This window comes from Dama dama, chromosome 31 (assembly GCF_033118175.1).
Source record: "Dama dama isolate Ldn47 chromosome 31, ASM3311817v1, whole genome shotgun sequence".
Classification (NCBI taxonomy): Eukaryota; Metazoa; Chordata; class Mammalia; order Artiodactyla; family Cervidae; genus Dama; species Dama dama.
This window is the reverse complement of record NC_083711.1, coordinates 55559348-55569906: the sequence shown is the minus strand read 5'-3', so window position 1 is coordinate 55569906 and position 10559 is coordinate 55559348. Positions and strand designations below refer to the sequence as shown.

General features: G+C 46.1%; 1 protein-coding gene across 3 annotated transcripts in view; it reads left to right on the top strand.

Annotated features, from left to right (window-relative positions):
* Window positions 1-651: 651 nt before the first annotated feature.
* CD47 (CD47 molecule) overlaps window positions 652-10559 on the top strand; it is a 58205-nt gene continuing 48297 nt past the window's right edge. For 2 of the 3 annotated variants that reach the window (XM_061133924.1, XM_061133923.1), the window contains exon 1: window positions 1273-1467. In XM_061133924.1, coding sequence (XP_060989907.1) covers window positions 1422-1467 — 46 coding nt within the window. In that variant the 5' untranslated portion in view covers window positions 1273-1421. Of the gene's footprint in view, window positions 785-1272; window positions 1468-10559 lie in introns of those variants that run through there. The other variant, XM_061133925.1, reaches the window with a different exon arrangement.

Here is a 10559-nt window from a genome sequence, read left to right as displayed (position 1 = left end):
GGATTACTTGAGATGTTCCCTCCCTGGGTTACCTTCTAAAAATTTCTGCTGAGTAAAACCTAACGCTCAACATTCAGATCGCATGTACATTTTAAGTTGACAAGATGCGCGCCAATACAGTAGTCACCAAGCATGACTTTTCAGCAAGCATTTTCATCATCTAGGGTAAATGTTAAAGAGAGTTCTAAAAGAGAATTTGCTTCACTATAAGTGATGTGGTCTGTGTGATTCAGAGAGCTAATCAAAGACCTTGTCCACAGTGTGGCTTGGAGACACACTTTGAACCCATTTTTTTAAGCAAGTTAAACTCAAACAGCATAGATGAGGGACCACTGTGAGGTCACTAACCAGGCCCAGTGACTTTGCAGGAAGGGTCATCGAGGATACTTCTGCTAACCGTTGCGACCACCCCTGATGGCTGCTAGGGTTTCAGCATCAAGACCCAGAGACTGAACAACAGCAAAGTGTTCACCACCACGGATGGAAACTTGGGTGATCCCCTTCAAAGGCTGAAAAACATTCCAGAACTAGGCGAGAAAAAGAACGGAGGATCCGAGAGCGGCCGGGAAAATCCAAAGCAGACTGGACGCGCGGTGAAGCCCGGAGGGCCCGGCAGCCCGCGAGCGGCGAGCAGAAGTTCCCCGCCGACACGCGGCCGCCTGCGACCTGCCCCAGGCGTGGTCCCCGCGGGCTCGCCGCCGGCGGCGGGGGAAGTGTCGAGACGCCCCCGCGCGGTGTGCGCTCCCACTGCAGGCGGCGAGGCTTTGGGGGGAAATGGAGCGAGGTGAGAAGCGTGGAGCCGCCGAGGTCCCACCGCGCGGGAGGACGCGGGATGAAGGGAGAGGCGAGCGATCGCGGGCTCCAGAGGGGAGGGGGCTCCGAGGTGACGCCTGGGGAGGGGGTTCCTGGAGCGGGAGGCTGGGTGCGAGCGCAGGGGAGGAGCCGCGGAGATGAGATAGGGGGTGCCCAGGGAGGGAAAACGGGGACGGCAGACGGGGACTGGTGCAGCGAGGTCCCCGGCGAGCGGGAGAACACACGCTCAGCCTCCAGCGGGGGTCTGGGGGCCGGTGTGTGGACGCTGACGCGAGCGGAGGCGGCCGGGGGCCGCGGGGCGTGACCGCGAAGCCCCGCGCGCGCCACCGCCAGGGAGCAGGCGGGAGCGGGAGCTGGAAGCTGCGCGTCTGTCTGGAGGGCGCGGCGACAGCAGCCACCGAGGCGGGGCGGAGGCGAGGCTGAGTGCGCGTGTGCGGCCCACGCGGGTGTGGGGCGGCGGGAGCGCGCGCGCGCGCGGCCGGGCAGCCCGGGCAGCGGGTCCTGCGTGTGACGGGAGGTGGCGGCGGGTCCTGCCTGTGTCTGCGGCGGCGCCTGCTCCAGACGCCGGCGGCGGCGGCGGCGGCGGCGACCCGGCGGCGGGCGCGGAGATGTGGCCCCTGGTCGTGCTTCTGCTGCTGGGCTCGCTGCGCAGCGGTGAGTGGTCACCAGCTCTCGGTTCTGCAGCGTGGGTCTCGGCGCCCCAGCGGCGCTCGGGCGGCTGTGTGTGGGCTGCGCCCCGGCTGGCCCCGCGGCTCCCGGGAGAGGCTGGCCGGGGCGCGGGACGAGCGGGCCCCTGCACGCCCCGGGTGCGGACGCGGGGGGGCCCGGCGGGTAATCGGCACCCCCTTCCTTTCCCTCCTCTTCCTCTTCGCCCTGGCTGATGAGAGCGGGGCACATCTTCGCCTGTTTGCCACCGCCGAGGAAGACTCCAGCCGTGCACCTCGCACAGAAATTAGCTGTGGAGAGACGGGGCGCGATCGGAGGCGAGGGGTGGGCAGCTGGTAGGGTACCCCTCTTTCGTACCCCTGCGTCTCCCCCTGCTTTAAACGTTTTGGGGGTTGAAGCAAGGAGAGTAGGAGGGCCCGAGCCTCTTGTGATGCAAGTACGCATTTTGGCAAAGTCTGCCAGAAGGGGTTTCCTGCGCTTGCCCTCCCACACGAACATAGGAGTTAAGGGGACGTAAAGGACACAATTAAGTTTAATTTCCAACTCAGCGTTTAATCAGAAGATTCTCTGGCTGCCTTTTTTTTTTTTTTTTTTCAAACCCTAGAAATAAAGCTTACTGGATGGAACTCTACCCCCACGCCCCACCACCATCAGCCACTTCAATACAGTCTAAATTGCGCGTTCAAGTTTTCCTACTTTATTTAGGGGAACCGTTTTAAAAGTAATCCAGATTTCGCTTCAAGTATGCAGATACTAACCTCTAGTCAAAACACATTTGCGGTAGAGTGGGATTTGGTGTCTTTCAACGCCAAAGGCGTTTTGGCCCCTCAAGCTTTTGGAATCCATTTCGCTTTTTTTGAAACGTGTGCTTCGCCTGTAAAAACTGAGAAAGGGATAGGAATTTTCGTGGCTCTGTAGTGCCTGTCTGGAGAAGGCGATGGCACCCCACTCCAGTACTCTTGCCTGGAAAATCCCACGGACGGAGGAGCCTGGTGGGCTGCAGTCCATGGGGTCGCTGAGAGTCGGACACGACTTCACTTTCACTTTCACTTTCCACTTGCATGCATTGGAGAAGGAAATGGCAACCCACTCCAGTGTTCTTGCCTGGAGAAGCCCAGGGACGGGGGAGCCCGGTGGGCTGCCGTCTCTGGGGTCGCACAGAGTCGGAGAAGACTGAAGCGCCTTAGCAGCAGCAGCATAGTGCCCGTCACACTTCACATCTATACATTCTGTTGTGAACTTTTTTTAAAATTCAGAATTGAGTTAGAGTAGTAGTACCAGGCAGTTATTACATTTAATTCTGGAATGCTAAATTAATTAGATTTTAAATGGGTTATTAGGCTACCTCTACCATTCGTGAAGGCTTGTGATTTAAGTTTGTTTTGTTTTTTTTTTTACAAAATACTCTTTGTTTACAAAATGCCCTTATGTCCCGACTTTGCTCCTTCCTGCTCTGTGAAACCTCCTGGGATGTTGGAGCTCTTAATAATCAATCTCTATTATCTAAGGGTTGATATTAGGTAAGGTAGTGTTTTCTGTTATCATCCTTAACGCCTTGTTGCCTGTTACCATCATTATAGCTCAGATAATACTGCTTTCAGAAACCTGTTGTATGATCAGAAAGCTTTATACTGAACCCGGTTATGAATTTGTAATAAAAATTACTAATTCAGACCGATGGTCTCAAAGCTAGTTTGAAGCATTAAAAAATGTGAATCATGCACTGTTTTAAAAACAAGGGTCCTATTTTCAAGTAGATTAGAAAAAACTGCTAGAATAATACTTTTGAGGATAGAAATGGTTAGGCCTCCTTTAGTAATAGGTATGATAACGTATGATTAGCATTTATTTACATGCAATATTAATGTGCTCAAGTCCCTCCCGAGTCTTAGAATTCAGAATTTATGGTCTTTTTTTGTACTTAGTTAATAATGATCTAAAAAAAAAAAAAGCAAAACAGAGGTATTATACATTTGAGTTGTTAAGTGTTGAATATAAAACAGGAAGGGATAATGTTTGTCATAAGCTATACTGTGTTTTTGTGTTTAATATGTAGTTTTAAAAGAGCACGTAGGAAGAAATGTTACATTTCAGAACACAAGCAATTATAAACCCAAGTATTTGGAAGGCTGAATTTAGATTCTCGAATGAGTAAGAAAGTCATGGATTTGTACGTTTATTTGTACTCAGGTTTGATTTTGTTGTTGGTTTCACTTATAAATGATTGGTAGTCAAAGGCTATTTCCTGGTAGCCACTACAGATTCAGTTGATCTTTATAGTAAGGGAAGTTATCTAAAATGCCCATTCCTTTTAATTACAGGCAAAATACAGTTTTCTGTTTTGGTTTACAAGATGCAGAATGAATTATTACTATTCTCCTTTCCTCCTCCCTCCCCCACATGCCCAATTATACGTTGTTTGAAAGCACATCATCAGTTTCAGTGATATTCACTAACTGGTAAATAAAAGGTTACTCAGATAATGATACTGATAGGAACCGTCTTTTCAGTGGTTGAATGATTTTTCTTTGTTTAAAGTGATTTTTTAAAATCATGGGTACACATGATTTTAAAACATTTTTGTTGTCTAAGTCTAGTAGTAATTTGACTGGCTTAAACAAAACTGTTCTCTTTTCTCCTAACAGATATATTACTTTGAACCACAATTTGCCGTTTTTAAGGAAGTAAATGCTTCCTTAAATGCACTTATTTCCGGGTCCGCCCAGCAGTTGAGAGGCAGGGTGCTATAGCATTGCACTAGATGCCTACTATTAGGACACCTGCTTGTGCTATCGTTGTATTTTGGCATATGTTTTATGTTTGCCACTGAGTTGTTAATGAAGATTTGAAAGGCCAGGTTCTAAAGATGAGAAATAGATGGTTCCCCCCAAATTGATAAACATTCTAAATGCAAAATGCATTATTAAAACTTAAGTTTGCATTCCTTAATATTAAATCAACTCTAGCTAGTATAGGTGTCATTTTTTAAAAATACATTCATCTTCTTTTAGAGACATAGTTTTCAAGTAACCATTTTACCCCTCTTTTAGGTTATTTTGCTGTCATATTGATACATATTGATACAAGATAAGAATTTCTGTATTTTTGTACCTGTGGCTCAGCCTAATATAACGCACTCCTGGGTTGTGATAAAGCAAATTTCACTCTGTGTACTAGTGCTGATATTTCTTCTACGATAAAAGAACAAGAATGATGGTGTAGATCAGTTTTGCTAAACACATTGTAGTACTAAAGTGAAAAAATGTATAGAGCACTCAGGAAATTTGATTGTGGTATACCTAGACTAAGACAGTAGAATCTGGGTTTTCATTCTCTATGGTTACATGGAACATTCTCTGTGGTTACATGAAACAGGAATTAGAAGCTGCACCCTGCTCTGAGTATTTTATTACATCTCCATGGTGTGTGTGTGTGTGTTCACTTGCTCATTTGAGTCCTACTCTCTGCGACCCCATGGACTGTGGTCTACCAGGCTCCTCCATCCATGGGATTTTTCAGGCAAGGATACTGGAGTGGTTGCTACTTCCTCCTCCAGAGTATCTTCCCGACCCAGGGATTGAACCCTCATCTTGTGTCTTCTGCATTGCAGGCCGATTACTTAACACTGAGCCACCAGAATCTGGTCAGTCCCAGGGTTTGAGATTTAAATTAGGATTTAAATTAGGATTGAACTTAATGGCTCAAATGGTAAAGAATCTGACTGCAATGTGGGAGACTTGGGTTCAGTCCCTGGGTTGGGAAGATCCCCTGGAGAAGGGAATGGCAATCCACTCCAGTAATTCTTCCCTGGCGAATTACATGGACAGAGGAGCCTGGTGGGCTGCAGTCCATGGGGTTGCAAAGAGGCAAACACTGAGTGACTCATACACACGCACACACACACGAGTTAAACACCAAGCCAGGGGATTGGGTAAGTGCAGGATTTGTCAACATTGCTTATTCTGTTTCAAGGAAGTATGAACCCGTGTCAGGCTTTAAGCATTTTGTAAGGCCTTCTTGGGCATACAGACAAATTTCAGACTGTATGCCTCTTAATAACTTAAAGTGTAGCTTATAAAGAGAAGGGATTTTTTGTTTTTATACCTCAATAGTACTTAATATATTTGAAATGCTTGAAAAGGCTGTAATTGTGGATGTTACTGCCTTTAAGCTGCCCTGGGCCTTATAACTCTAGCTGGACTACTTCTGTTCTTATGGGGACCATTTAAAACCCCAGGGGGAGATCAGTTTGAGTCAGATGTAGACACCTGTGAACACCTGCCTTTTTACCCGACTTTATTTGGTCTCTGTTTAGGAGAGATCTGACTAAATCCTTGCTTTGACCCTAATTTTAACCTGAGTCAGTTTGAGACTCCAGTTCTTCATACCAGAACCCAAGCCTGATGGCAGAAATTAGATGGATTCATTTCTAAGCAGGTGTCTCAATGCATGAGCTTTGCTTCATTTACCTTAGTGTCTGCTGGGGCTTCTTACCCCATTCCTGATCATCCATCCTGAACAAATAATTAACTTCCTACTCTGCTGCAGAAAATAGTGATGTGTGGTGTGGACTCTTTCAACTTCCCACCCACCATTACTAAACTTGTCTGTAATATCTTAGGCAACATTCATCTCATTCTCTTCCTTCACCCAGTGTCAGAAGTGCTCCTAGTCACCTTTCCAAGGAAAGACCCCCAGTCTACAGATCTTTCACTTCCACCATCTCAGAGACCTGCCTAATCACCTTAATCCTTCAGGCTTGTACCTCAGATCTTTCCCTCTTCCTGGGTTCCTTCATCTCAGTTTGCAGACATGCTCAAGTCTGACTCTATATTAAAGACAAGCGAGAAGAGCGGCTCCATGCGCTTTCCATCATTGCCTCTTTCTCTTGTGTGTGTTAGTCACTCAGTCGTGTCCAACTCTGCAACCCCACGGACTATAGCCCACCAGGCTCCTCTGTCCATGGGATTCTCCAGGCAGGAATACTGGAGTGGGTTGCCATTCCCTTCTCCAGGGGGATCTTCTCGATCCAGGGATCGAACCTGGGTCTCCCGCATTGCAGGCAGATTCTTTACCATCTGAGCCAGCAAGGAAGCACACAAAAGTGAAAGTGAAAGTTGTTCAGTCATGTCAGACTCTTTGCGACCCCATGGATTTAGTCCATGGAGTCCTCCAGGCCAGAATATTGGAGTGGGTAGCCTTTCCCTTCTCCAGGGGTCTTCCCAACCCAGGTCTCCCGCATTGCAGGCGGATTCTTTACCAGCTGAGCCACGAAGGAAGCCTGCTTTCTTATACTGACAAATTTATTCATAGAGAATCACTGCCTCTTCTTTCTCCCCTCCCCTTCACTTCCAAAATGCAGTCTGACTCCAGTCCCTCGTCTGCTGACATCGCTGCAGATAAAGAAGCTAAGGATGAAATTTTAAATCTAGAGCCTTTTTTTTTTTTAAAACTCATCCTGCTTAACATCTATTTTGTCCATAGTTAAGACCCTTCCATTGTGTCTGCAGTGGTGTTCTTTGCTGCCTCTTTTTCTTCACCTCTTTCTCTTGCATCCTTAGTTTGTTCCTCTTTAACTATTTGCTCCATAAATATTGATATTCCCCAGCATTTTATTCTCTGGTACCTGCTCTGTTTGCAGGAACTGTCTGAGTGATCTTGTTTATGCTCACAATTTCAGTTACCAGCTATATTCTTGGTAATTCCCAAGTCTTTGTAGCTCAGACCTTTCTCCTTAAATCCACATTGACATATCCTAGGATCTACTGGACACCTCCATTTCAGTGTACCACCGGTACTTTTAATACTCAGCCTATTAAATACTGAAAGAATATTTACTGCTGAATCTCTTAAGTATCTTTATAGTTAATCCACAATCTAACTAGTTATGCATACTATTTTAGTTAAAAACTAATTCTTCTCACTTCTCCTACTTTACCTCTCATATCTTACTTACATCCATTTGCTTTTTTTGTTCTTTCTCTATTATTTTTGGCCTTCTCTTCACTTGTCATTTCCCTGGATTATTGCAGCCATCTCTTAATGAATCTCCTTTCCCAAAGCTCTTCCTGTCCTCAATTCACCCTTCATACTGCTGTATTATTATTATTTTTTAAATGTAATTAAGTCTGAGTGGTTTGCCATTACTTAGGTTATCAGCTCCAGACTTCCCACAGTGACATTCAAGGAAGCCTTTACAATAAGTCTTAACCATCTTTTCCGGCCACTTTTCCTGGAGCTCTGTCAAATAATCATTGGCCTTCGGGTATTCTTTCTTTATTCCTCTGTACTTGTTATGACCTAAAAAGCCCTTCCTTTTCTAGGACATTACAACTCATCCAGTTTAAACACCACCCAGTAGGAGGAGCATTCTTAGAGATGTCAAGTAATTTTAAAGGCACTGTTCCATCCAATCTGCATCTGACTTGGTTTAGATTTTTCATTAAAATATGTAGCTTCATAATACCATAATTAAGGCTATAGAAGTAAGAAACAGTGGAGGAGTCTCTTGAAATATGGAAGAAGAGTGAATCTTCCCTGATATGATATTTAGGTTTTCCTTTCATGGGATTCACACTTTAAATTTTTACATTCAGAAGGAATGTATTGAGCCCTGCTGGCTGGACCCTGAAGTAGATCCATAAGATATCAAATGAATACATTGTCCTTGTGTTTCTACCTTTTTATCCTAGTGGAGAAATCAGTAGAGTGAAACAGTAGTTACAAGATTTGGTACTGAGCAACAGCGCTTGAACGGTGGGGGCGGGGGCGGAACTAGGAGCAGTAAGGAGGGATGAACAGAGTTGGGTAGTGAGTAGGGTTGAGGAGCAACGACGGGGGACAGGATTGAACATCTCAGCCGTGCCTTCCGGAAGAGCCAAAGTCAGTGAATTGTAGCTGCCCTTTATTGAACGTTCGCTGTGTGAGTGAAAGGCGCTGCAGTAGGAACTCCATGCTCATTATCTCGTTAAATCTCAACAAAATCCCTATGAGGTGCACATGATCACTGGCCACATCTTATAGGTGAGGAAGCTGAGATACAGAACTTAAGTAACTTGCCTAAGGTTATGCACCTAGGAAGTGTAAGTCTTGAGCCAAGTGTGTGCGCTACCCGTACCTCCAGTGAAAGGTATGGGCCTCCTGAGGCTGGGTCACAGCTTGTGCGAGTGGGGGACGGCCTGGAGGTGAGAGTACTTCTGCATATCCAGGGAATTGCTAGAAGGTCATTACGATTGAAGCTTACTTGGGAAATAAGAGTGTAGGAGGTGAGGACGGACAGGATCCGGAAGGACCTGGTTTGTATTCCATGCTGAAGCTCTTGAATTTAGCCTGAAAGTGGGGGAAGGAGTGCTGTTAAAGTATATTAGGCATAGGAGTGCACATTTGTGTTTGGAACAGTTATTTTGGGAACTGTGCAAAATGCATGACTGGGATGGGGAAACTTTGAGGCTGGAGACAGGGAGCTAGTGAGGGGTTGCAGCAATAGTTCAAGGCAGAAATGATGCATGTCTAGTTAATTCATATAGCAGACCTTGGACTTAGGAACAGTTACATAGGTCGAGCCCACCCAGAACTCGCCTGGCTGAGGAGAGGGCGGAATCTAGCATGATTGTTAGGTCTAGGTCGAGTCGACTGGTAGATAATGAAAAGCACTTTAGGGAGGTGAGAATCTGGGATGAACGTAGGCAGAAGGTAGACAGATTTTTGTTCATGTTGATTCTGAAGTAGCTGTAGTACATCCAAGGGGAAACGCATAGCACATCGTTGGCTTCCCAAGCTCTGCAGCTAAGGAGAAAGGTGGAACCTAGTTAAATAAGATGTGTGGGTAGTTAATACCTGGGGTAAGGGAGAATACTGGAGTGGGGAGGAGTGGGGGTCAGGGTAGGAAGTCCTTAGCAACGTAATGTGTATTGCAAGTCAAGGAATAGGTTTCAGTGAAGCAAGCAAGCTGCGATGAGTTGGAGAAAGCACTAGGAGGAAATTCAGAAGCCAGGAGACAAGAAAAGGGCTCCCCACAGGCTCAAGAACTGTAGAGAAGTCAAGATGGAGAGTGAGCCACATGCATTCCATATTCACGGGATGCTTGGCGACTTTGGCAAGAGCCGTTGCAGTGAAGAGGGCAAGGTAGAGGCCAGGTAGCAGGGATGTAGGAGGTAAGAGGTGAAGAAATGCATTCAGATTATCTTTCTAGATGCTAGAAAAGAGAGAGACAAGTACAAGGAATTTTTTTTCCCCCCAGTTTGCTAATATTCAAATATTAAAAAAAAATTTTTTTAAACCTATTGTAAATGAACTTGGGGGATGTCAGAGGATGGCAAGCAACTACGGGAAGCCCTTGATATTGATGAGTGTGGAGGTGGACACAGAAACTAGCTCTCAAGTGAAGGAGTTCATTTCTGAAGAGGAAGCAGTGAGGAGAAGAGAGGTGTGGATAGGTGGGGCAGCGGGAGAATGTCTAGGGGGAAGTGTTGGAAGCTTCTGGTTTCTTATCTGGAGGACTCAGTTTGAAGTAATAGGAAGGGAGGGCTCCTTTGGAGAGTATTGGGTAAGCTCTTACAAAAGGAGAGTATTTTCAGAGTTGTTCTAAAGGAGAGAAATTTTTCATGGAACATGTGAAAAGGTAAGAGTGAAGGCCTAAATAAATGGGCAGAGTCTGTGATAGTCTTCTGTTTTTCCTGTAGTAGCAACAAACATTTTCCTAGATGTCTGAAGACTGATCACTCTCTTGCCCATCCACAGCACATTGTTCATATAGGAAAGAAAGCACTTGTGACCTTGGGTTATAAAAAGTGTGTGTCAGTCTCCCAGGGCTTCCCTGCTGGCTCAGCTCTTAAAGAATCCGCCTGCAATGCCGGAGACCTGGGTTCCATCCTTGGGTTGGGAAGATCCCCTGGAAAAGGGAACGGCTACCCACTCCAGTATTCTGGCCTGGAGAATTCCACGGTCTGTATAGTCCATGGGGTCACAAAGGGTCGGACATGACTGAGCGACTTTCACTTTCACTTTAATCAGTCCCCCAGGTGAGAATTTTTAAGATTTTTAAAGAGGATTCCTACATTTTTTTCATTATTGTATCCACA